Source organism: Heptranchias perlo, chromosome 17 (genome assembly GCF_035084215.1).
Source record: "Heptranchias perlo isolate sHepPer1 chromosome 17, sHepPer1.hap1, whole genome shotgun sequence".
NCBI lineage: Eukaryota > Metazoa > Chordata > Chondrichthyes > Hexanchiformes > Hexanchidae > Heptranchias > Heptranchias perlo.
In genome coordinates this window covers 6978408-7005377 of record NC_090341.1, presented here as the reverse complement: position 1 = coordinate 7005377, position 26970 = coordinate 6978408, and the positions used below count along the sequence as shown (strand labels likewise).

General features: G+C 46.3%; 1 protein-coding gene across 1 annotated transcript in view; it reads left to right on the top strand.

The window, feature by feature from the left end:
• The window catches only part of LOC137334354 (collagen alpha-1(VII) chain-like), a 299572-nt gene that overhangs the window by 160965 nt on the left and 111637 nt on the right, over nucleotides 1–26970 (top strand). The window contains exons 54-70 of the mRNA XM_067999062.1: nucleotides 970–1029; nucleotides 2468–2503; nucleotides 2585–2665; nucleotides 3924–3959; nucleotides 4060–4104; nucleotides 5599–5670; nucleotides 5810–5854; nucleotides 8040–8075; nucleotides 10008–10049; nucleotides 12995–13075; nucleotides 15392–15427; nucleotides 16165–16200; nucleotides 18787–18867; nucleotides 20834–20869; nucleotides 21621–21692; nucleotides 24321–24365; nucleotides 26602–26637. Coding sequence (XP_067855163.1) covers nucleotides 970–1029; nucleotides 2468–2503; nucleotides 2585–2665; nucleotides 3924–3959; nucleotides 4060–4104; nucleotides 5599–5670; nucleotides 5810–5854; nucleotides 8040–8075; nucleotides 10008–10049; nucleotides 12995–13075; nucleotides 15392–15427; nucleotides 16165–16200; nucleotides 18787–18867; nucleotides 20834–20869; nucleotides 21621–21692; nucleotides 24321–24365; nucleotides 26602–26637 — 876 coding nt within the window. The remainder of the gene's footprint in view (nucleotides 1–969; nucleotides 1030–2467; nucleotides 2504–2584; nucleotides 2666–3923; nucleotides 3960–4059; nucleotides 4105–5598; nucleotides 5671–5809; nucleotides 5855–8039; nucleotides 8076–10007; nucleotides 10050–12994; nucleotides 13076–15391; nucleotides 15428–16164; nucleotides 16201–18786; nucleotides 18868–20833; nucleotides 20870–21620; nucleotides 21693–24320; nucleotides 24366–26601; nucleotides 26638–26970) is intronic.

Below are 26970 nucleotides of genomic sequence, written 5' to 3'. Positions count from 1 at the left end.
AATGAGGAAAATTTCTTCACTCAGTGGGTTATGATTCTTTCGAATTCTCTACGCCAGAGGGCTGTGGATAAGTTGAGTATATTCAAAACTGAGATTGATAGATTTTTCGTCACTAAAGGAATCAAGGGATTATGGGGATGGGGCGGGAAAGTGGAGTTGAGGTAGAAGATCAGCCATGATCTGATTGAATGATGGAGCAAGCTCGAGGGGCTGTATGGCCTACTCCTGCTCCTGTTTCTTATGTTCTTATTCCTGGAAGCCAGCATCAACTCCTTGAGTGGTTCATGTTTTTTCTGCTGCACCTTGTATCAAGTTGCAGGAACAGACATTTTGGAACTGGAATCATTACGAGCCGGGAGGGAATATTCCTCTGCCGCTCACCATCTAAGCTCACATCTATTTTCGAGACTTTTGTTTCCTTATCCCAGGAGCTTCCCATTTTTGAATCCGGGAATTCTGGTTTAAATTGCCCAAAGGTTGCCCTGGGAAGCAATTGCGATGCAATGGAGCCTGAATCCCCAATTGTTGGATTCAAAGACCTCAGGAAGAGGAGTTCCAAATCAATATGAACACAACTCTGCTCAACCCAGTTAAACACACGAGGTGACACTGTGGGCCACAAGATAGATATGGATGAGGAAGGCCATCTTATCTCAACCATCCACAAACACCTGCAGTCCCCTCCAACACAGCATGCAATCGTCTCCTGAATGACAGCAAGGTTTTTGCCTCCATTACCCTATCTGGAAGCCCATTATAATTGTTGATCAGTCTTTGTGTGGATGAGAATTCCAACTGAACGGGTTAGTGAAAGCGACTGGAAAACATTCTCTCAAACCATTGTATCATGCGACTGCCAGGATGGTCGAAGGCGAACTAGATGGACCTTGGGTCTAGCTTTACGTCTAGCAATTCCTAACCACACTTCCTTCCTGGAATGTTTCACAATATTTACCATTTTTTTAACAGGGAGAATCTGGATATGGCATCCCAGGGCAACCAGGACCCAAAGGAGATCCAGGTGACAGAGTAAGTCTTTAATCTTCACTTTAAAAAAAAAATTATGATCATACAATCATACAGCACAGAAGGAGGCCACTTGGCCCATCATGCCTTTGAAGAGCTATCCAATTAGTCCCACTCCTCTGCTCTTTCCCCATAGCCCTGCAATTTCTTCCTTTTCAAGTATTTATCCAATTCCCTTTTGAAAGTTATTATTGAATCTGCTTCCACCGCCCTTTCAGGCAGTGCATTCCAGATCATCACAACTCGCTGCATAAAACAATTCTCCTCATCTCCCCTCTGGCTTTTTTGCCAATCACCTTAAATCTGTGTCCTCTGGTTACCGACCCTGCTGCCACTGGAAACAGTTTCTCCCTATCGACTCTATCTAAACCCCTCATAATTTTGAACACCTCTATTAAATCTTAACGTTCTCTGCTCTAAGGAGAACAACCTCAGCCCCTCTAGTCTTTCCACATAACTGAAGTCCCTCATGACTGGTACCATTCTGGTAATTCTTCTCTGCACCCTCTCCAAGGCCTTGTCATCCCTCCTAAAGTGTGGTGCACAGAAATTTGCAGCGCTATGGGCACAGAGCAGGGGAATTGGACTAATTTGATAGCTCTTTCAAAGACACGATGGACTGAGTGGCCATCTGTGCTGCATGATTCTGTGATTCTAAATCTGGTCTGAATGGAAGTAGGTTCAGTACTATTGGAAGAACAGAGGGATTTGGGGGTACAGGTTTACAGGACATTAAAGGCAACACCTCAGGTTGATAAAGTTGTAAAAAAGTTTGTGGAATTCTAGGTGTTATCACAAGCGGTATAGAATATGAAAGTCAAAAGGTAACGAGGAGACTAAAACTTTAGTAAGGCTTCAGTTAGAGTACTGTGTGCAGTTTTGGACTCTGCACTACAGGACAAATATTGAGGCTTTGGAGAGGGTACAATGCAGATTCACTAAGATGTTGCCTGATGTGAGGAAATGCAACTATGAAGAAAGACTTGAAAAATTGAGTCTTTTTTGGCTCGAACAACTCAGATCATGGGGCGATATAAAAAATGACAGGATGGGATAGGGTAGATAGAAGCAGATTCTTTCCAGTAGTTGAACGGTCATAGATACAAGATTAAATGTAAGAGACTTAGAACAGAGGGCAGGGAAAACTTCTTCACACAGAGAGTTGTGAGGCTGTGGAATTCACTTCCAGGGTTAGTGGTTGGAGCAGAAACTATGTCAATAATCCCGATTAGATTGGATAGGTGGATGAAGGCAAAGGGGATGAAGGGATTATGGACACAAGGTTGGGTAAACGTGATTAGAATTATTTGCTCACATGGAGGGTAAACGCCAGCACGGACTGGTTGGGCCGAATGTCACTCGCAGATGGGCGATGTATTAAGTGGTAGGTCCTGGCCTATAGTCGGATCTGCCACACTAATGTGTCTGTATCTCGTTTCAGGGTAACATTGGACTTTCTGGAAGACCAGGAGAAAAGGTAATTGATGCTTAGCGTCAACAAAAACCCTCCAAACACTCAGTTTTTAAACGGGTAAACAAATGATGGCTTGTGTTGCAGGGGGATCGTGGAGCAAGTGGAGAGAAAGGAGAGCCTGGTAAAACTGGACCGCCTGGATCGATTGGACCTCGAGGGAAAGAGGTGAAGGCCCAAAATTGCTCTCTGCCGTTGATCAGTAAGGGCGTGGCATTTAGTTTGATGCCGAATCCATTGTGTAGTTGGTCTCTTTTGATTACTTTCTTTCCCTTCTGCCCTTCGACGATTTACTCGTTTCCATCTGTTTTACACGTAGTGCACAAGGGTACCGTAGAGTAGTTGGTTACGTTACTGGACTAGTAATTCAGAGGCCTGGACTAATAATCCAGTAGAACGTTGAGTTCAAGTCCCACCATGGCAATTTGAGAATTTGAATTCAGTTTAGAAAATCTGGAAGTTAAAATACTGGTATCAGTAAAAGTGATCATGAAGCTGTCGGGTTGTCGTAAAAACCCAACTGGTTCACTGATGTTCTTCTAGGGAAAGAACTCTGCCGTCCTTACCCAGTCTGGCCTCCCCACACCAACGTGGTTGACTCTTAACTGCCCTCTGAAGTGACCTGGCAATCCACTCAGGACAACTAGGGATGGACAACAAATGCCGGCCATGCTAGTGACAACCATATCCCAGAAATTAATAAAAAAATAAATTTAAAGAAGTTACCCCAGAATGGTGCACAAAAATATAAAGCAGGAATAGCAATGAAATACATCCCCTAAATCAAATAGCAATTTTGTGGGAATTAATTTCCAGGATCCTCCCTGTACTCTTTGGGACCTCCTTCCTTGGACTCAGATGTACCAAAACCACTTAGTTCCTATGAACACTGCTGTGTCTTAAATTGGGAACTTCAGATGGAGGCCCATATTGCAGGACAGCGTCAAACTTGAAAAAGGCAGCAGAGAAAGGGAAGTATCTCAAGATTAGTTGACACCAAGCTGGGGTTTCAGGGACGTTGGGGAAGGAGGGGATGGAGGAGCAACGAATGGCTCACAGGATCAGTATTCCGTTAATCTATTTCTTGTGGCGCTGTTGGTTGAGGGATGAATGTTGGCCAGGACACTGGGAGAGCTCCCCGCTCTTCATCAATTAGTAGCCATGCGATCTTCAACGCGTACCCAAACCACAGGAACAGCTAGATGGGGCCTGAACAAGGCTGACAGGATTTAATATCTCACCTGAAGGCTGGCACCCCTTGACAATGTAGCTCTCCCGCAGGGCTGCACTGACACGCTAATGTCCTGGAGTAGCGTTTGAACCCATGGTCCTGTCTGGCGCAGAGGCGAGAGTGCTGCAAACTGAGCCACGGCTACACTACAGGTCTGTGCCATGAGAAACCTAACGTGTTTTCATTCTTTCCCAGGGCGATAAAGGGAGCAAAGGAGATGACGGAACGCCGGTAAAGTCACTTTTTAAGTGAATTTCTCTTGAGTTTTCAGCTGCTCGTTTTCCTGATTTCAGTCGTGAAGTAACCAGTTGTTGCCTTGCTTTTTTTCCAGGGAGAGACTGGATTACCAGGCCGGACCGGGGAGAGAGGATTGCGAGTAATATATATATATGTATATTCTCTAATCGAGTGCATGGTGAAATCTGAAAGGGTGGCTTTACCTCCAAGACTAAATCCTAAAGGCATTTTTATATTTGATGAGGGGTCCCAAAGGACACTTGTCGCCTTCCATGTCACACTGTCCCTTTATTTTACCTGGTACTGTCATTTCTGTTGGAGTCTGATTACCCGCAATTCCCCTCGGTACAAGTGAGAGAGTCTTGCTCTGTGCTTTTACAGAGACCCAACAAAAAGAGTTGTGGGGGGAGGCGGGGGGATCTCTTCTGCTGTCCGAACAAGGAAGGTTGGGTCGTTCATGTTTAGAAGTGTAGCTGATTGCGGGAGAACCTTGTATTTTCCCCTCAATTATACTTCCATACCGTGGCTTCAGACTTTGCCTCTAACCCATAATGAAGGAAGGTTTCCTCCTGGTACAATGTGTAATGAAGCTGTAAGCCTGATCTTTGTAAATCGTTTCGCAATTTCATTGCACGGAGTGCACAGAGAAAATACAACACTACATTCACGTCGCACCTTCAACCCAGGATAAATGCCCCAAGGTACCTCGTAGTTTGAGCAAGAATACGTGGGGAAGCTTTCCAATTTGGACATCGAATGTCACCCAACCAAGTGAGGCTAAATGCCGAGTCCAGCTCCCTCCACTCTGCCCCAACAACGTATCTCAAAACCCAAGGCCTGATTCATAATTTTGATACAGTGTTTATCACTTAGAGCATCCCAGGCCATTGGGATTAGCGCAGTGACCTTTTCACCTTAAGGGTCATTGTTCAAATCGCACCCAGTTTCATTGAACCGAAAGCTTCTGCCTGTCGGCCATAAAGGCCCGATGAGAAAATAGTTTGTGCCATCTCAACGCTGTCCTGTTGGCCACTGCCTCACAATGTAAATCTGCTCATGGTTCAGTACCAGTTGGCACCAAGTCGGCGGTAGCTTGAAATCAGAAGTGGTGAGGCAAATTGAAGTGTCCCAAAGGCGCTGTAGGGGGTTCTTGGGGGTTAAGGTACATTTGTGGGGCAGAGCGGAGATAGCGTTCCACAGCGTTACTTGACGCAAAAGTGATTGAATGTGACAAAAGATGGGAAAGTGTCCCATTCCCCAGCACTGACACCCCCGACCTTGATGAACACAAAAAAGAATTGATGAAAGAATACAAATTAAGAAAATAAGATTTACGAGGATCCTAGATCATGGTCGGACCTCTCTCCTAGTGTAAATGGTTTTTCCCTCTTGTTTTCTTTACGACCTCCTGTATTTTTTTCCCCCTTCACACTCCTATAGCTTCACAGTTTCCATCTCACAGTGCGAATAAAGAAAACCGTTTTTGATTCTCGGGAGGGGTTATTTGGAGGTGGAGCCATTATTGCTTTTTTTTCCAGGAACTTTTATTAAAAAAAAATAGAACACAAACATTTCAACTTTTTGCAACGGAAGAAAGGAGAAAGGGTGCTTAAAAGCGTTCTGCTGTTTTCAGGGTTTCCCTGGAACTGATGGCCGACCTGGAGAAAAGGGAGCTGCTGGCAATCCGGGAGAATCCGGGAGAGATGTGAGTCACGTCGATGCTGCGTTGAGTTTACTACGGAATTTCTCTGCTTTGCTTCCGGGTCAAAGTGCAGGGAAATGTAGCCATTTCATAAATGCTTTAAGTTCGTTGATTTTTAAAAAAATTTATTGTTATCTTTTAGGGGACCAGGGGCCCACCAGGTCCAAACGGACTCAAAGGCGATCAAGTGAGTGTATTCTAGATATTTAAACGGAACGTTCTGGAGAAACGCGGTTGCAGAAAAATTATTGAGAGAAAAGGTGCAAATGGAATCTGAAGTAATAAAAAAACAGAATTTGCGGGAAATGCACAACAAGGCCCTTCGTCATCCAATGGCAGGTTAACATTGCTTGTAGGTTTCTTACGGGAAAGCGGACGGTAAGTGAGTGTCTTTATAGAACTGAACGAGCTCCCCCTCTCCGCCCCCCCCGCCTTTTATCGTTTTAAGAGGCGATCTTATTGAAACATATAAGATTGTGAAGGGGCTTGATCGGGTGGATGCGGTAAGGATGTTCCCAAGGATGGGTGAAACTAGAACTAGGGGGCATCATCTTAGAATAAGGGGCTGCTCTTTCAAAACTGAGATGAGGAGAAACTTCTTCACTCAGAGGGTGGTAGGTCTGTGGAATTTGCTGCCCCAGGAAGCTGTGGAAGCTACATCATTAAATAAATTTAAAACAGAAATAGACAGTTTTCTAGAAGTAAAGGGAATTAGGGGTTACGGGGAGCGGGCAGGAAATTGGACATGAAGCTGAGTTCGGGTCGGTCAAGGCCCTGTGGGTGGCGGAGCGGGCCCAGGGGCTGAGTGGCCGGGTCCTGCTCCTACTTCTTGTGTTCTTTAGATTTGAGGTTAGGATCAGATCAGCCATGATCTTATTGAATGGCGGAGCAGGCTCGAGGGGCCGATTGGCCTACTCCTGCTCCTATTTCTTATGTTCTTATTTTCTTCAGTCTCATAGAGGGCCCCATTTATCTTACGGTTTCCATTTCCAAGGAAACTTGAAATGGTGACTCATCTTATCTCTATTCCGATCCTACCAGATGCTCTGCACTTCAGGCAATTTCTGTTATATGACAGTACGATATAAATGAGTTCTTTGAAGATCACAATAAAACAGGCTCCTTCAGGGATGTGGGTTGTTGGTTCCCCCAACATTGCTGTGGCACAGAGCAGTCGGACCAGGCTTGGTGCCTCTGATTCCCAGACGTGGCGTGGGTGTCAGCTAGGCCATTGCGGGGGAGCTGTCTAGAGGAGGTCACTCGCTCCCCGGGAGGGAGAATCCAAAGGAGCGTTATTGCAGCACCATCCTAGTGGATGATGATAGAACCACGTTACCAGAAACCTAGAAGCAGGCCCACTGGCACACTCTGTCAGTCAGAGATAGTGTGTGGCACAGGTAACCCAAAGGGGGAAAGACCATGCCAAGTCAGGGAGAACTCCATATTGTAGATCCCCCAAGCTCAAGGAGAACATGTGATTGCAAGATGAGGGGGACGTTTTTTTAAAAAGGTGAGGTGGGGTACAGCGCAGATTTACCAAAATGATACCAGGGCTTAAAGGGTTAAATTATGCAGCCAGGTTGAATAAACATGGCTTGTATTCGCTTGAGTTTAGAAGGTTTAAAGGTGATCTAATCGAGGTGTTTAAAATGATAAAGGGATTCGATGGGGTAGATACAGAGAAACCATTTCCTCTGGTGAGGGAATCCAGAACAAGAGGGCATCATCTTAAAAATAGAACTTGGCCCTTTAGGAGTGAAATCACGAAGCAGTTTTCCACACAAGGAGTAGTGGGAATCTGGAACTCGCTCCCCCAAAAGGTTGTGGATGGTGGGTCAGTTGAAATTTTCAAGACTTGAGATTGATGGATTTTTGTGGGGTGAGGGTATCAAGGGATGTGGAGCAAAAGCGGGTAAATGGAGATGAGGTACAGATCAGCCATGATCTAATCGAATGGCGGAACAGGCTCGCGGTGGCTTGAATGGCCTCCTCCTCCTGTTCCTGTGTTCCAAATAGTTTGGCTTCTGTTGGAAGGAATTGGCTTAAAACTGCCTTAGGCCTCACTTGTTTCAGGTTCTTCAGAGCCGCAGCAGGCAGAGTGTTGGACTTTCAGTCAGAAGGTCAGAACTTTGAGTTCAGGGGCCGCCTGTTGAACTCGTTGCCTCAGATTTGGCAAGTTTCCGCCAACATTGGAGCTGATTGATTCCATTTAGTAAGAGGTGAAAACTGACTTGACCTGACTCAGCCCACACGACTTCCCGCTGGCCTGGTTTCCCATGAGGCTGCTAAGAAGAGCTGATGGTCCAATCTAACCACTCAATGTAGAAATGTAGAAAAAGTGTTGACAATTTAATCTTTTGTTCCTAATCCAGGGATCAGTGGGACCTCCAGGACCTCCAGGGAAATTGGTAAATAAACAAGTTTCAATAAGATCTGCAGACTTAGGTGAAGGCTTTTTAATAGCCACGTTTTAATAGAGATGCCATTTGTTCTACAGCGAAACCTGCAAATTAGGGACACCTAACGGACTTGAATCAGGTGTCCGTTATATGCAGGTGTCCCTATTTTCAAATTGGTCATTGTACGTACAGTAAATTATTTGGGACTGTCAATGAGTGTCCCTTTGTTTGGAGGTGTCCCTTTGTGCAGGTTTCACTGTATGCTATTGTGTTTGACTTGACTTGACCTGAATGGTAGTTGTAAGGTATTGTCACACACAAAAACAGTGCCACCTGTCTAAAACGACCATCTGAAATTGTCAATTTAATGGAATGGTCGACTTGGAGTGACTTCAGCGCTAGAGTTCTTATCAGCTGTTGCTTCGATCTGCTCCCCCTCGCAATTTTGGAGGGGTGGAATGGAGTCATAGCGAATAGGAGGTGCTTCCTTCATCCTGGCTGAGATACTGATGGCAAATAAATATCACAAAGCATTGCTATCAGCTGTTTCTCCGCTTTGCTTCCTTAGAGCTGGATGAGTGGAAAGTTAAAGACTGTCTGGCCTATTGCTGTGAACAGTGAGATCAATTAAATGTTCAACCGATCAATCAGCTGGTTGTCAGCAGACCAATGGGAGCCTGGGATTCATAGGGTACTGCATCAGTATTCAAAGAGGGCGTCACTGTATTAATATTTGCCTATTTAAAAAATAACTTTTTTTTTAATGAAATCTCGCTGAGGTTGAGGTGAGCTCTGGAAGGTGGTTGACTTGAAGAAGTCAAAAATTAGGCCGTTTCAGGGTTGGCAAGATAATCGAGTTTCCAGAGAAAGTTTGTCTACCCAACTTTCCCCCATCGCACCACTCATCGCTTGAATGAGTCCAAGGGATTCTCCTGCACTCCTGGCCAACATTTATCCCTCAAACAACACGGCCAACAAAAAAGTTTAACTGGTCACTTATCTCATTGCTGTTTGTGGGATCTTGCTGTGCGTAAATTGGCTGCTGTATTTCCTACATTACAACAATGACTGCATTTCAAAAGTAATTCATTGGCTGTAAAGTGATTTGGGATGTTCTGAGGATATGCTAAGCTGCTATATAAATAAAAGTTTTATCTTTAGTGCAGGACACAAACAGAGTTGAAAAGATTAGAAGATGAGGTAAATCAGAAAGTAGTGATTATGTGGTAGATACCTTGGGTCTTCAAAGCTTGCACATTGTAAGAGGAAGGGTAGACTGACAGAGGTAAGGGGCTGCACAGCTTTGTTGTCATGGGAAAGAATGAATTAGAGTAGGGTTCTTGATTTCACAAATAGTGGGGATATAGAGAGGAATGTTTTACCACTGGGAATAAGCCAAGGACCAGATAGTTCCCCACAGAACAGGAGGTGAAATCAAAGAGTTACTCTTTGGTCACACTTCCTACTTCTGGGAAGCCGGTTCTACAGTATAATTGGTGATTGTTTGCTTGTCCGCCTTCTTGGCAGTAGATGATACAAGGTGGCTTCAGATTTAGGGATGGGGATAAAAATATCTTTTTAAACAAATAAACCATAAAAAAATTTGGCAATCAAAAACAGTGAGTGCTGGAAATTCACACCAAGTCAGTCAGCATCTGAAAGAGAAAGATTAAGATTTCAGGTGAAAGCCTTCATCAGAGTGCCAGGGAAAAGCAGTGGCCGCCTTTAGCCAGGATGAGGTTCTAAGTAGCCATGGATGATGCTAGCCACTGCCCCATACAAGCAAGGATCATTGTAACAAGGAAGAACAGAGGCGGCCAGGAAAGTTTACAGTGCTGTTTGGACGACCCATTAGAGTGCTGGTCATTGAATAGGTGATTGGACTTGGTTGGCACTCTGACTGGAAATCTAAACGTTCATCTCCATCTCTGTTTTTTGCAGATCGATATAGAAAATGGAATGCCAGGCATTAAAGGAGAAAAGGTACCACTTATTATGGAATTCTCACTCAATCTTGTTGGCAAGAAGTAGGTTCTACACGATTCATCTCTCCTATGATTATAGGATTATAATATATTAGGGTTTTAGTAAATTACCTGGAAAAAAACTTGTAACATAAAAACTACCTGTTGTGATGATATAGCCCTCGCTTGCATCATAAAGTGGTCCTAATATTTCTTTGTTGATGTTTCTCAGTTGTAATGCACAAGTTCTGTAGAACTCCTTTGTCAAGGTATCATAGTAAGTACAGCACAGGAAGAGGCCATTCAGCCCATCATGCCCGTGTTGCCTCTTTGAAAGAGCTATCCAGTTCGTCCCATTCCCCTGCTCTTTCCTCATAGTCCTGTACATTTTTTTCCCTTCCAAGTATTTATCCAATTCCCTTTTGAAATGTATCTTTTGGTTTATTAGATTGTCGTAAAAACCCAACTGGTTCATTAATGACTTTTAATGAAGGAAACCTGCCGTCCTTACCCAATCTGGCCTGTATGTGCCTCGGGTCCCACACCAACACCACCAAGTCACAGTTGATTTTTAACTGCCCTGTGGAGTGGCTTAGCAAGTCACTCAGTCGTATCAAACCGCTACAAAAAAATAACAAGACCTTCCCCACGTGGACTGCAATGGTTCAAGAGCAAGGCCCACCTTCTCAGGGAAACTAGTGATTGTTAATAAATGCCGGCCTTGCCAGCAAGACCCACATCCCGTCTATGAATAAAAATAAATAAATAAATGCATTTCAGTCATCGCCTTTGAAAGAAACAGCAAAAGTATAACACTGCCAAGTACACATACTGCAGCAAATAAATCTTTGTTGGCAATGAAAACTCAGGCATCAGGGAGTACTTATAGAAGAATCTTTCCTCAGGAGATTTTTTTTTTATTTGTTCATGGGATGTGGACGTCGCTGGCGAGGCCGGCATTTATTGCCCATCCCTAATTGCCCTTGAGAAGGTGGTGGCGAGCCACCTCCTTGAACCGCTGCAGTCCGTGTGGTGTCAGTTCTCCCACAGTGCTGTTAGGAAGGGAGTTCGTAGCAAGATTTTACAACTGAGTGGCTTGCTAGGCTATTTCAGAGGGCAATTAAGAATCAACCATATTGCTGTGGGTCTGGAGTCACATATAGGCCAGACCAAGTAAGGACAGCAGGTTTCCTTCCCTAAAGGACATTAGTGAACCAGATGGGTTTTTACAACAATCTGGTGTTTCATGGCCACCATTACTGATGCTAGTATTTTGGTTCCAGAATTTTATTTAATTAATTAAATTTAAATTCACCAGCTGCCATGGTGGGATTTGAACTCATGACTCTGAATTTTAGTCCAGGCCTCTGGATTACTAGTCTAGTAACATAACCACTATGCTACCGATTCGATGGGGTGAGTTAATTCTATGAGAGGCCAGATTGTACGTGATCTAAAGAAGGAATGGGCTTGAGTGGCCTAAAGGCCTTATGCTCTTAGATCAGTTCTACCTTAGCCACAATGGTAAGGGACCGACCTTTTTCTCGTGTTCAAAACAAATTTTTTCCCACTCCTTAAAGCATTCCATTGCAAAAAAACTATAATTTTTATAAGTGCTAGTGGGTCAGAAGGTTGTGGGCTCGAGCTCCACTCCAGGACCTGAGCACATAATCTAGGGCCACACTTCAGTGCAGTACTGTCATGAGGTGGCCCCCTTTGGGTGAAACATTAAACTGAGCTTCTGTCTGCTTGTTAAGGAGGATGTTAAAGATCCCAATGGCACTATCCCGGTGTCCTGGCCGACACTCCTCCCTGGAATAACACCTCCTAGGAAACAATTTAATGAGCCATTCATCTCATTGCAGTTCTTGGGACATTGCTGATGTGGAATGGCTGCTGTGTTTGCCCATGTAACAGTCACTGCACTTCAAAAACAGTGATTCAGCGTATTTAAAATGCTTCAAAATGTTTCTGAGCGATGATAAGGTGCGATATAAATACAGGAACCCTTCGACATAAACCTTGATCTCCTCTCCAAAAAGTGGTCTTCTACTCTTGTGCGATATTTAAAGATGGGTGCTAGTTCACTGCAATTTTAAATGTGTTGTAATGAACCTGCATTTTATGCAATATAATCGAAAGGTTGACTGTTGCAGACCAGCTGAGTTGAACATGAGGGGGTAGAGTTTCCACTTTGGGCGCAGTCAGGAAATTGCGCCCAAAATGCGCTCGGAATTGCACTGGTTAGCTTACAGTTTAAGTTTCCGCTAAAATTAATTTGCATAATCACACGTAAAATCTTCCATGAACCAGCTCATTCGGGCAGCGTAATAGGACGTAATGGTTTCCTTTTTTTCCCTTTCCTTTCCATTAAAAAGTATTCGCTGATGTATTTCAGAGGGGTAACCTGGTGCAGTTTTATTAATATAGCTGAAAGTGGGCTTTTCACAAACAACGAGCATTTTTAATAAGGGTGTCCAGTCCTCCACCTGAGAGTAACCTGCTTTAAAATCACTGAAAGTGACTTTAAAAAACGATATTGAACCATTTACTAGTTTCATTGTTGTACACTAGTCAGTTTCTTAGTAAATTAAATATTTTTCGATATGAAGAAACTGTAAAAACGTTGCTATCAGTGCAATTTGAAGAGCCTTCCCGAGCAGTCGGCGGAAACTTGCAATGTCGACCTGGGGGCGTGGCCAGTTTTGTGGGCGGAGCCTGATCCGGGCTGAATTGAATCTTAAACCAGTGTAAAAGATGGCGGAAAACACCAACGTAAGTGATTTTGGGCGTAGCGCACTTACGTTTAAAATTCCCCTGATCTTTTGCGCTGGTTCGGTCGATTCCGCCCAGATTGCACTGATATTACTGGCGGGGACGAGCAGAAGCTCTAGATTGAGATATTTAGTGATACCACCCAAAATCGCGAAGCTCTCTCAACAGTTATTTGGTTTTGTTTTCTAGGGTGACCCTGGCAAGCCTGGTGAACCTGGGTTGAGAGGCCTAAGGGGAGAGCATGGGATCCCGGGCCTAGCAGGTGATCGAGTAAGTTTAAAACGCTCATTTATTCTGAACGTACAGTAGCAATAATCAGAACTTTGTTTACATATAGTTGACGGGGTAAAGAACTCTGTAGGTTTCTCACCACTAAGCGTGAGTTTGATATTAACCCTACTTATTGCTCTTCAAATGTAAACAATCTTACAACACCAAGTTATAGTCCAACAATTTTATTTGAAAATCACAAGCTTTCGGAGGCTTCCTCCTTCGTCAGGTGAATGTCAGGAAATCCTTGAATCTTTCACATTTATATTCGGAGAACAATACCTGGTGATTACAGATAATCATTCCAACTGCCCGTTGTCAAGGCAATCAAAGTGTTCAGACAGAGAGGTGTTACCTACAGGACCACCGAATACACAAACGGCCAGAACACAAAACAGAGAGAGAGAGAGAGAAACATCCGAAAGGAAGAGAAAGACTGAAAATGACCCGTTGAATTAAAAACAGATAACTTTTATTCGCTGGTGGGGTTACGTGTAGCGCGACATGAACCCAAGATCCCGGTTGAGGCCGTCCTCATGGGTGCGGAACTTGGCTATCAATTTCTGCTCGACGATTTTGCGTTGTCGTGTGTCTCGAAGGCCACCTTGGGGTACGCTTACCCGAAGATCGGTGGCTGAATGTCCTTGACTGCTGAAGTGTTCCCCGACTGGGAGGGAACCCTCCTGTCTGGCGATTGTTGCGCGGTGTCCGTTCATCCGTTGTCGCAGTGTCTGCATGGTCTCGCCAATGTACCATGCTCCGGGGCATCCTTTCCTGCGACGTATGAGGTAGACAACGTTGGCCGAGTCACAGGAGTATGAACCATGTACCTGGTGGGTGGTGTCCTCTCCTGTGATGGTGGTATCCGTGTCGATGATCTGGCGTCCAGTACTTCCCCGGAGCGGTGAAACTACGCCATGTTCTCTGCAGCCTTCAACATGTCATCGATGACGACGAACACCTCGCTAAGGCCATCCCCACACCTCCACTACTCGCCTTTAAACAGCCACCCAACCTCAAACAGACCATCGTTCGCAGCAAATTACCCAGCCTTCAGGAGAACAGCGTCCACGATATCACACAACCCTGCCACGGCAACCTCTGCAAGACATGCCAGATCATCGACACGGATACCACCATCACACGAGAGGACACCACCCACCAGGTACATGGTTCATACTCCTGTGACTCGGCCAACGTTGTCTACCTCATACGTTGCAGGAAAGGATGCCCCGGAACATGGTACATTGGCGAGACCATGCAGACACTGCGACAACGGATGAACGGACACCGCTCAACAATCGCCAGACAGGAGGGTTCCCTCCCAGTCGAGGAACACTTCAGCAGTCAAGGACATTCAGCCACCGATCTTCGGGTAAGCGTACTCCAAGGCGGCCTTCGAGACACATGACAACGCAAAATCGTCGAGCAGAAATTGATAGCCAAGTTCCGCACCCATGAGGACGGCCTCAACCGGGATCTTGGGTTCATGTCACACTACACGTAAACCAGCGAAATAAAGTTATCTGTTTTTAATTCAACGGGTCATTTTCAGTCTTTCTCTTCCTTTCGGATGTTTCTCTCTCTCTCTCTCTGTTTTGTATTCTGGCCGTTTGTATATTCGGTGGTCCTGTAGGTAACACCTCTCTGTCTGAACACTGTGATTGCCTTGACAACGGGCAGTTGGAAAGATTATCTGTAATCACCAGGTATTGTTCTCTGAATATAAATGCGAAACGTTCAAGGATTCCCACATTCACCTGACGAAGGAGGAAGCCTCCGAAAGCTTGTGATTTTCAAATAAAATTGTTGGACTATAACTTGGTGTTGTAAGATTGTTTACATTTGTCAACCCCAGTCCATCACCGGCATCTCCACATTATTGCTCTTCAGTACACTCAACTCCAAGGTCTGTAGATAAAGTTCAATTGAGTTTGCCCACTTTTGTCATTGTAGAGCAACCTTCTGGTAGAGATGAGTTAATAACATTCATTTTTGGGCACATAGGGGACATGTTGTTCCAACCAGCAGAAACCTGTTTTTTTGAGGTTTGCATAATGGGAAAAGTTGGATAAAGAGGACATGGATGACCATTGAGATGTTCCCTTGAGGAGATTTCTACTGTACTGCCATCCATTGTCAAACCAGGTGAAGCTGAGTTGGGAGATCAAAGAGGAGAACCCAGTTCTTGTGTATAAGAAGTGCTTTCTCCCTCTCAAGGCTGCTTGATGGACACGCCCAGGCACAACAGAGAAAGAAATCCATTTTACAATGTGACTTTGCATTAATTTTTTTCCCTTCTTCTTATCGTGACAGGGTTTGGAAGGTCAGCGAGGTCCCCCAGGGCCACAGGTACGTTCCTCACTGTGTGTTTTTATAGTGTGCACCCCTCATCTATTGTCCTCAGTTCTGTATTAGAAGATGCATCTGAATGTAAGGGCACTCATTAGAGCAGAAGGCTTTTTGGGCAATGAGTGCGAGAATTAAAGTACTAGTAGCATCGACACTTGGTAGTTAATTATTAAAGGATGATGTCTGCATGAAAAGGTATTTGATGATTTCCTTCCCTCTGGCCACTAGTCCCAGCTCTTGTCCGACCCCCTCTGATGCCATGGGCCATGTTTAGGGTGGATGGAGGTTCGACCCCAAACAGGCCCTGATGGCAACTGGCACTTGATATCCGGGTCCTGGTCGATTTTTCTGCCCCCTCCGCTACACTCCTGGCGGACGTACACCGAGAATGCACCGCTGCACCAGCGGAGATTTCGGACCGGTCTTCGTGAGTTGCTATCGTACCCATATATACCCAGCAATAGACTGTTGCATTTCATGAAAAGAGTGTAGAGGAAATAGTAGAAAGGGGGCCACCCATTGTTAGTGAGTGGGGGGAGAGAGGAAGAAGACGGATTCTGATTAAAATGAAACAATAGGTGGAAGAATGAGGAAGAGGAATTTGAAAACCCTGGAATCATTTCTCGGAGCCCAGGATGGGGAAAGGGGATCCTTAGGACTTCTCATGGATTTAAGGTTCAATAATGATCATTACGTTGGTTAAGCATTGTTTTAATTTTTTTTTCACTTTTCTACAGGGAGATCAAGGTCCAAGAGGATTCCCAGGAGAAAAGGTAATCCATTGTATAAACTGTTAGAACCAGATTTAGCATCATACTTGTGTATAAATTGTGATTTTGCTAGGTTGTAATAGCTACCAATAGAGAACCACTGGGAATGCTGCCAATGATCAACTGCGACTTAATTGCTAATCTATGGGCAATGGGTATCATCTAAAGGGAGGGAGATCTGGATGCTGAATGGGATAGGCTCTGCACTTTCACCTCCGGGAGCTGGGTGCAAATCCAACCCATGCTGTTGGGATTAAAGTCCTCTCTCTACCTATTGCAAGCCATGAAAGGACTTTGGGGCTGTCTTGGCTGATTTCCTGGTGATCAGTACAAACAGAGGGCTGCACAAATTGGCACAAGTTTAACAATCTCACCCAAAACAAGTCACCAAGAATGACTGGTGTGGGAAATGGAAGTGAGAAACTGATGTAGTGATGAGGAGGAGGAGGGAGGGCTATTTTGAGGCTGTGTTAAGGCAGAGTATAAGGGGCTTTACTCTTCATCTGGCTTACATTATGCTTGACCTGGTATCTCCTGAAGCTGACCATGTCTGCCTGGACTGGGAAGGTGTTTCCATTCCCCAATGTTAGCATCCTTCACCTTGATGACACAAACATTCATCAAATAGAAAATAGAAAGGAAAAAAAGTGGATAAATTGTTTTTTCAGAGGGGCATAGAATCAAGATTGAACATTTGGAATTTCTAAGTTTGAAGCAACTGGATCCTTTGTCAAGCGTTTAGCTGTAATCCCAGTGCAACTTTCCATTTCCTCTCAACAACTTCATTTCTCCACAAAAGTTTGTACTGATCACCAGGAACTCGAACTATGTCTGTACTTGTATGTCAGGCCTCGTGCTGACCTGGTCAAGGGATAGGGCGAAACAGATGAGAGGCTTTGTGAGAAGAGGGAAGGGATCCAATCACTGATAAAACAGCGCTGTGGGATGCTGAGCAGCATGACGAGGAAGACGCACTCTGATGTCCTTCATTCCACCGGATCCTGTGTCCGTCTCTGATCCAGATTCCCAGTGGGATGAAGCCCATGAGATGTGTCCATGAACAACAAAAGAATCTTCTCCTCCCCTCCCTTGAAATGAGGTAAGTGCCGTTTCAACTGTACGGATGAAGCCACTGCTTTTATACCAAGGGTATGGACAGAAAACTTTACAGCAGCAGAACTCATAGTGCATCATGAGGACATTTCTGGCCCACTTCCCCATCACGTGGCCTTCAACAGACTTGCTGCTCCAAGTACCTCTAGGATTCATTTATGGTCTGCCTGCTTTGGGACGTTGATTGAGCTGGGCTCCAGTGTGGTTCTCTCTTCTCTTCTTGCTTTTCAACAAAAGAAGGCATGGGAATGCTAAACGAAGCTCCCCGCTGCTGGGGTTTTCCTCGTATCATGTTTGGGTCTATTATAGAGATTGATTTGTCAACAAGCTCCATTATCGTTGTATCCTGCGATTGCCAGGATGGTAGAAGGCGAACGAGATGGACCTCGGTCATTTATCGTCTAGTGATTCCTGTGTTATCTCAGGTTCTTTGCATCAAGTGAAAGGCCCTGATAGAACTACTTTTCATGTGGTGTCCCTTTATCTCTTCCTGTGAGGAATTGCTAAGCGTCCACTTGGCAACTGTCCACACAGACATGTTGAAATCAAGAGCTCACTGTGTGGGGAATCATAAGTGCAGACTTATTGCAGCATCCCTGGACGTGGCCTTCCAAGCAAGACAATGGTTGGAATTGGAGCCCTTGACGAGAAGTAATTGAGCAGCATTTTAAAATGAATGGCCACTCCCTGTAAGTGATGTCACTGGGTGCATCGAACTGATGTTTTTAAGCTGGACAGAATTTGGTTCTTGCACCTCAATAAATTATGCAAGTGAGAGAGACTATTTTACTAAAAATATATTCGACCATTTCTTCAGTTTGTTTTCTCAATTTTCTCCCCTCCTTTTTCCGAAGCCGTCGACTAATTCCGTAGATGCCTGCTGCTGTTTGTTACCTCCTCTCCTTTGTAGCTGAGCCTCGGCTGTGAGTGTCTGTAGACTATTTGGCCGTGGACGATATCACAACGGAAGCGAATCTGGCCTTCACCCAACCCAAGACGCATCACTTTCCAGTTTGGATGGCGATTGGGGATAGGGACCCAGATCAATTTTTCTTACCCCCCCCCCCCCTCCCCCCTCCCCCCTCCCCTCCCCTCGACTCAGGGGTGCAGAAGTCATTAGTAGTGTCTGAACTGTCGCTGGAGGTCAGCTAACTCAACGCAGGACAGGGTTCGAACCTAAGGCCTTCTGGGATGTTTTACTACGTTAAAGGCGCTATATAAATGCAAGTTGTTGTTGTTCTGCAGAGATAAACACTCTACAGGGAGGTACCTTCATGCAGTAAGGCATCAGGAAATGTGCAGTCCAATCTTTAGCCCCCACCCCTCCCCCATACATGAGAGATATAAAAATTACTCTATTTTGACTCCTGTCATAATGAGATATTTCGCTATAATTTTTTTTCTCAGATGTCATTTGCTTTTAAAAGTATGTAAAGCAGCACAATTTGAACCCATGTCTCTGCTTTCTTAACACAGGGCGACAGAGGAACACCGGGACTGGATGGCAGGAATGGAGTAGATGGGAAGAATGGTCCACCAGGGCCTCCTGGGCTGAGGGTGAGTATTAGGCCTGGCTCTGGATTAATGTGAAGCAGTCACCCAGTGGATGGCCGATAGGGTCTACTGCTGGTGGCAGAGTCTGCTGGGAGTAATGGATACTAAGGAGCTTTTTCCCTTCGTTGAGGGTTCTATAACAAGGGGGCATAGATTCAAGGTAAAAGGCGGGAGGTTTAGAGGGGATTTGAGAAAGAACTTTTTCACCCAGAGGGTGGTTGGAGTCTGGAACTCACTGCCTGAGAGGGTTGTGGAGGCAGGAACCCTCACAACATTCAAGAAGCATTTGGATGAGCACTTGAAATGCCATAGCATACAAGGCTACGGACCAAATGCTGGAATATGGGATTAGAGTAGACAGGGCTGATGGCCGGCGCGGACACGATGGGCCGAAGGGCCTCTATCCGTGCTGTATGACTCTATGACTCTAAAGAAACAGGTGAGCAGATGTGATAACAGAGCCAGTGGTTAAAGTATTGGGCTGGACTGACTGACAGCTGAGCAACTCAAAAAGGTAGGCCCATGAGTTGGGAGTCTCTCTTTTCCCAAGGACACGAGTCCGGCAATTTTGACGAGAAACAGCCTCGTGCTGTAAGTACAGTTTCCTTGGTTACCAACTGCTCTTTGGCATATTACCCTGCTTGTGTGAGACTAGACAGCGGGTACCTGACCGGGGAGGCCACCACAGCCAGTGCCCAGCGCTGCTCTCACCTAACACTCCATGTGTGCACTCTACCACCTAGAAAGACAAGAGCAGCAGGCACATGGGAACAACACCACCTGCACGTTCCCCTCCAAGTCACACGCCATCCCGACTTGGAAATATATCGGCCCTTCCTTCATCGTCGCTGGGTCAAAATCCTGGAACTCCCTTCCTAACAGCACTGTGGGAGAACCTTCACCACACGGACTGCAGCGGTTCAAGAAGGTGGCTCACCACCACCTTCTCAAGGGCAATTAGGGATGGGCAATAAATGCCGGCCTCGCCAGCGACGCCCACATCCCATGAACGAATAAAAAAAAAACTCCCGCTGAAGTCACGGGGAGTATTTTAACCACCCCACCCCCCCTTCCCTGGCGGGTAGAGGGGGGTTAAGATGGCAGTGGAGGTTTGAGCAGCGTTCCCGCACCCTCCCCCCGCCATCTTAACTTACCTGAAAACAGGCCCGAGAAATTAAATGGCGAAATTGTGTCCCGATGATGTCATCGGGACGCACACGCCAATTTAACTACAGGCCGATTAAGGGCCGTACAGTCGCGGACCCACTGGCAACAGCCTGGCCACAGGAGGCCCAGGTAAGTTTATTTTGTTACTTTTAACAGGTTGCCTCTGGTCCGGGAGAAGCAGGAATGCTCATCCTGACCCCACAAGGATTCCTTGGGCCCCACCCCCCAACCCCCGCCCCCACTCCCCAATCACAAACCCCTTCCACACTTAACTTTCCGTGGGCCATTCCTGTGGATCCCCGGTGTTGGCCAGCCCCCCCGCCCACTGCGAATTGTCACTCTCGCCCGCCGGTGTTGACGTGATTCTGAAAGGCGGGAGTTGGTGTCGGGGCCCGAGGAGTTAAAATCTACAGAGGGCCGGACGATTCTCCGCCCTCTTTGCTCCAACCCCCACTCCCCCCCCCGACTCCCCCTCAATCCTCGATTTCAGCCTTGAGTTAAACCCGGTGCAACTCCATAGCAATCGCGAGCAGGAACCCTGGCTGATTCCCTCCCCCCTCTCCGGAACAGGGAGGCTCTTTGTGGTTCCCCCAGCTCTGCTTCAGTTGGATTGGGAGTGGAACCTGGAACCTTCCTGGTTGACATGGCACAGAGCCATTGGTGTGCTGGACTATCTCACAGTTGTGCTACTATAAGAGGCGATTTCAGATTAACGCAAAGCTGTGCACTACAGGGAGGCATTTAGTTGCATCTGTCCAGTGGCTTCATTGATTTTCATGTCTCCATTTCACTTTCTTTTCAGGGTGACCAAGGGAAACAAGGGGAACCTGGCAGAGATGTAAGTGATCCATACATTGACAATATAAATTGAGGCCTTTCCTTCATACTTCAAATCCTTCCAATCACCTTGTCCCTCCCTATCTCTGAAGCCTCCTCCAGCTCTACAACACTCCAAGAATTCTGCATTCCTCCAACTCTGGTCTCTTGCGCATCCCCAACTCCCTTCGCCCCACCATTGGCGGCCGTGCCTTCAGCCGTCTAGGTCCTAAATCTGGAATTCCCTCCCTAAACCTCTCCGCCTCTCTCTCCCCCTTTAAGACACTGCTTAAAACCTACCTCTTTGACCAAGTCTTTGGTCACCTGTCCTAATGTCTCCTTCTTTGGCTCGGTGTCAATTTTTGTCTGATTACATTCCTGTGAAGCGCCTATGGTGCGTTTTCCTATGTTAAAGGCGCTATATAAATGCAAACTGTTGTTGTAGTAGTGAATTGCTACGTAAACAATTATTTGGCAAGACAGATATGGGAGTCTACACAAATAAAATTGGTATTGAAAGATGCTGGGATCATAAACACAGCTAATATAATGGAGACACATAAGGAAGCTGCTAAAGGCTTTTGTCCAATGGTTCGAATTGACCAAATAAAGAGGTCAATGTGTTACAACGTTTGATCGAAAAAATATCATATCCAGTGGGTAAAATAAATAAAAATGAATCGATTTGGAAGCTGGAATCGTTCAGCGATTAGGAATTAAAACGAGGTGGGCTTGTTGCTTTATTTTTTTCAAACTTTGTTTTTGTGTCACAGGGTCTGCCGGGCCTGAGGGGAGAGCAAGGAGCAGCGGGAGTACCAGGTCCTCAGGGCCTGTCAGGGCACCCAGTAAGTTCTGCATTTCTGAATTTTTTGTTTTGAAGTTTAAATGTGAAGCAGAAGAAAAATGAGGTCAATGCAGCTGTGACTCCCCGCATGCCTTCCAATCGGCCAACCGGAAGCCGCGGTAAAACTGGCGGAATGTGGGATCGCCGGAGTGCTGTCCCACGGAGAGAGCTCCTCGACTGTGGTCGGAACTTGGGAGCTTCTTACCCGCAAGGAGAGGCGGTGGGAAAGTGTAGTGGTGCGAATCAGTCCTGAGCAACTCTCGAAGCATCTGCTGGCTCGAGGCGGGCACAGGAATGGCCTGGAATTTTTAAAAATTCGTTCATGGGATGTGGGCGTCGCTGGCGAGGCCAGCATTTATTGCCCATCCCTAATTGCCCTTGAGAAGGTGGTGGTGAGCCACCTTGAACCGCTGCAGTCCGTGTGGTGAAGGTTCTCCCACGGTGCTGTTAGGAGGGGAGTTCCAGGATTTTGACCCAGCGACAATGAAGGAACGGCGATATATTCCCAAGTCGGGATGGTGTGTGACTTGGAGGGGAACGTGCAGATGGTGTTGTTCCCATGTGCCTGCTGCCCTTGTCCTTCTAGGTGGTAGAGGTCGCGGGTTTGGGAGGTGCTGTCGAAGAAGCCTGTGAATGGCGTGTGATCAGGGAAGAAAATGCGCAAACAAGCTAGGCCGCAAAATATCCCCTACGTTTTGTGGGGGGGAGAAAAGAGACAATGGGAGTGATATTGGTTTTGGGCGATAACACAAACTGGGTGATAGTGAACAGGCCGCCCGTTTTACACTCCGCCTGACCTTTTCCATCAAAGTCAGTGGAGTGTAAAATGGGCGGCCGATTCCCTATCGCCTGTTTTGTGCTGTCGCCCAAAAACAATTTCACCTCCCCCCCCCCCCATTGTGTTGTACGCCATGATGTCAGAGCATGGCGGTTACCTGCTTCTCCATCTCCAAATGACCAGACGTGCTCAGCTCATTACTGTTCATCTGCGCCAAGTCAGACTGAGGGGCTGGTTAAAGACGAGTACAAGTGAACAATGAACCTGAATGTATTACAACAGCTAACGGAGGGTCAGGGATGAGTTGCAGAGGGTCCCGCATTGGTTTGGAGCTGTCCCGTACACAAGTGACGTAGGTTAGTTTACAGAATGTAGTTAACATTTGGTGGGTAGGGGCTGACAAGGTGGCAGGCAGGATTTACGTGGCTTTGTCGGCCTTTTGATGAATGTCATTGGTCTGAATTCTCTAAAGCAACATGATCGAACCCGGTAAGAATGCTTAATAGTTGAAAGCCACCTTGGGAGGGGAGATATCAGCCAGGGTTCCCACTCCTGTTGTATCAGCCAGGGTTCCCAATCCTTTGTATTATCCAGGGTTCCCACTCCTGTTGTATTATCCAGGGTTCCCACTCATGTTGTATTATCCAGGGTTCCCACTCCTGTTGTATCAGCCAGGGTTCCCACTCCTGTTGTATTATCCAGGGTTCCCACTCATGTTGTATTATCCAGGGTTCCCACTCATGTTGTATTATCCAGGGTTCCCACTCCTGTTGTATTATCCAGGGTTCCCACTCCTGTTCTGTTATCCAGGGTTCCTACTCCTGTTGTATTATCCAGGGTTCCCACTCCTGTTGTATTATCCAGGGTTCCCACTCCTGTTGTATTATCCAGGGTTCCCACTCCTGTTGTATCAGCCAGGGTTCCCACTCCTGTTGTATTATCCAGGGTTCCCACTCATGTTGTATTATCCAGGGTTCCCACTCATGTTGTATTATCCAGGGTTCCCACTCCTGTTGTATTATCCAGGGTTCCCACTCCTGTTCTGTTATCCAGGGTTCCTACTCCTGTTGTATTATCCAGGATTCCCATTCCTTTGTATTATCCAGGGTTCCCACTCCTGTTGTATTATCCAGGGTTCCCACTCCTTTGTATTATCCAGGGTTCCTACTCCTGTTGTATTATCCAGGATTCCCACTCCTTTGTATTATCCAGGGTTCCTACTCCTGTTGTATTATCCAGGGTTCCCACTCCTGTTGTATTATCCAGGATTCCCACTCCTTTGTATTATCCAGGGTTCCCACTCCTGTTGTATTATCCAGGGTTCCCACTCCTTTGTATTATCCAGGATTCCCACTCCTTTGTATTATCCAGGATTCCCACTCCTTTGTATTATCCAGGGTTCCCACTCCTGTTGTATTATCCAGGGTTCCCACTCCTGTTGTTTTATCCAGGATTCCCACTCCTGTTGTATTATCCAGGATTCCCACTCCTGTTGTATTATCCAGGATTCCCACTCCTGTTGTATTATCCAGGGTTCCCACTCCTGTTCGCTGAGCAGTGACCTCTGCTGGAAATGGCCTACTTGTGGACACAGGGTGAGGACAGGATCGGGCTTGGCTGTGATGGCACCCACAGTAGAATATCCCACCAGCATTTACCGTCTAGACTCAAGCATGAAGAATGTCCATTTAGGTGAGGCACAGGAGGACTAATACTGTCCGTGAGGCTACACCACAGCCAGAATCGGTCCCTTTTGGGAAAGAAGAAAAGGAAAATCCATTAAAAAAAGGAGTCATATACATATGTATTTTTATTGTTATTGTACTAATATCTATTTTTCACTTCCCTCAGGGCAAAGCAGGAGATGATGGGAAGCCAGGACTTAATGGAAAGAATGTAAGTATATGGGAAAGGCAATACTTTTGCCATGGTATCTTGCCTACATGGGAACAGGAGTAGGCCATTCAGCCCCTCGAGCCTGTTCCGGCATTCAATTAAATCATGGCTGATCTGGATCTTAACTCCATCTGCAAGTTACAAATTTTTTTTTTACCTTTGTTTAGAAGATGCCATTAGAAATTTAAGCTGCCAAAAAGTCTCGGATTTAAAAAAAGGGGTGGAATTGGGCCTCGTTCCTCCCATTTCTCGGGTGCGAAAGAGGGGCAAGAAAGGTCCCCTGACACCAGAATCCGACACTGTAAAGGAAACAAACTCTGTGCCTGTGTGATGGGATCCAGGACCTTGGTCTTTACGGGTCCTGAGGGGGTTTCTGTCGGAAGTGGCACAAAACGAGGCCTCCATCCCTTTCAGGCCTACAAGAAGCCTAATACGGGCCCAATAACAGACCGCAAGGAAACACAGGGAGAACAGTGCTTGTAGTTTCGGACTCTAGACTCGGGTGCTTCTCTCCTGACAACGTAAGGATGGCAAGAAATTGGCAATGAACCTTTCAAATAGTGCAATGTAATGAAGTAAAAAAAAAACACGTCTGGGGAAATACGCAAAAATAGGAGGGAGGGTCAAAGGTGAACCTTGACTCTGGATTTGAAAAGAAGGTAAATTTTACGGCACTTTTTCAGTGTCTGGAATTCATTGCCTCACAAAAACGTTTTAAAAAAATCATGACTTCTTCCTTACTTCCCACCTCCCTTCTGTCATTGTTGAAAGAGATGATTTAAATCAATGAACGTCTTTAACATGGCTGCCACACATTATGAGAGTGGACATTTACCAGGAATTTGAATAATTTATGCCAGACACCAGTTGTTTTTTTTTCATTTCATTTAAAGTGGAGCCCCCATCATGCGCCATGATCGAAAGGACTCCCGCTCCCCCCCCCCCCCCGATATATTACGGAAATTGGCAGATAAGGAGTTCCCAAATCTTGGGCTTACACGTATGGTGCAGTTATACCCCGGGGCAGGGGATCGTGGAAGACAAGTAAGGTTACATGTAGCAAAAGAAACGGAGGAGCAGGAGAGTTATCCCGGGCGGGAAAGTGGAGTTGAGGTCGAAGATCAGCCATGATCTTATTGAATGGTGGAGCAGGCTCGAGGGGCCGTATGGCCTACTCCTGCTCCTATTTCTTATGCTCTTAGGAACATGCACCGGGAATTTCCTCGGTGATTTTCCCCAATTGGCCACCGTAACTTCGGTGGAACACCCCCGGGTAAGCTGCGTGATCAGGTTTTCTGCTGCTGTTCCGTCAAAGTTACGCCGGCCAATGCGAAAAATCCCCCAGGAAATTTCTGCTGATGACGTTGATTTATTCACTGAGAAGAAAAGCAGAAATACAAGTAATAGAGGAAATTGCAATGGGGCAACATCTTATGCAAGATTTCACCCTGTGAAAGTTCAGAACAGAATCGTGATGTGCTGACATCCATTATTAGGATTCTCAGTGAATTTGGATCGGTGTTAGTCTTGGCTTAGTTGGTAGAACACTCTCCTCTGAGTCTGAAGGTCATGGTTTCGAGCCCTCCTCCAGAGACTTGAGCACATAATCCAGGCTGACACTCCCAGCGCAGCACTGAGGGATGAGACGTTAAACCGAGGCCCCATCCGCCCTCTCAGGTGGACGTAAAAGATCCAATGGCACTATTTCGAAGAAGAGCAGGGGAGTTATCCCTGGTGTCCTGGCCAATCCCTCAACCAACACCTAAAACAGATTATCCGGTCATTACCATTTTGCTGTTTGTGGGATCTTGCTGTGCGCAAATTGGCTCCCACATTTCGCTACATTGCAACAGTGACTACACTTCAAAAGTATTTCATTGGCTGTAAGGCGCTTTGGGACGTCCCGAGGTCATGAAAGGCGCTACATAAATACAAGTCTTTCTTCATGATCCCTTCCCCAACCTTTATCGTGCTCCCTGTCCAGTTTTGTTCAGAAGAGACCTGATGTTGCCCTCCCAGGGAAAGCTTTGTGGGAAATTGCTGGTGCACAGCCAAATGTATGGACAGAAAATCACGGCTGAATTCCCACGTTATCCCGCGAGGTACTCCCCGTGAGCGCTGCGCCCCGCTGGGAGCATCGAGGGTGCGGAATTGATGAGAATCCACGATTTGAGGTGCACTGATATCCCAGCTTACGGGACCCTATTAACGGTTTGACCTTCTGCTTGTCCCTCAGGGAGAAGGTGGGACTCCTGGAGAAGACGGAAAGAAGGTAAGCGTGAACAAAGAAATGCTCAGCCCCGATTTTAAACCCCGGGACGGGAATCGCAGGTGCGGGGGCGAAGGTCCCGGTGATCCACCTGAATCCGGCGGGGATGACGTAGAGGCCAGCGGGCAGGTGCAGGAAATCGCGCGGGTGTAGGCCCCTGCTAGGTAGCAGGGTAAAGTAAGTGAGGAGTTGGGGGGTGGGGTTAGGGGTCCGGGATGATGGCGGCTGGAGAAGGTGGAGCTCGGCGCGGAGAAGGCCCAATGTTTCCTTGTCGGGCCAGGAGGTCGACCATGAGGAACCTTACAAAAACTCTTAAAACAAATTAAAACTTACCTG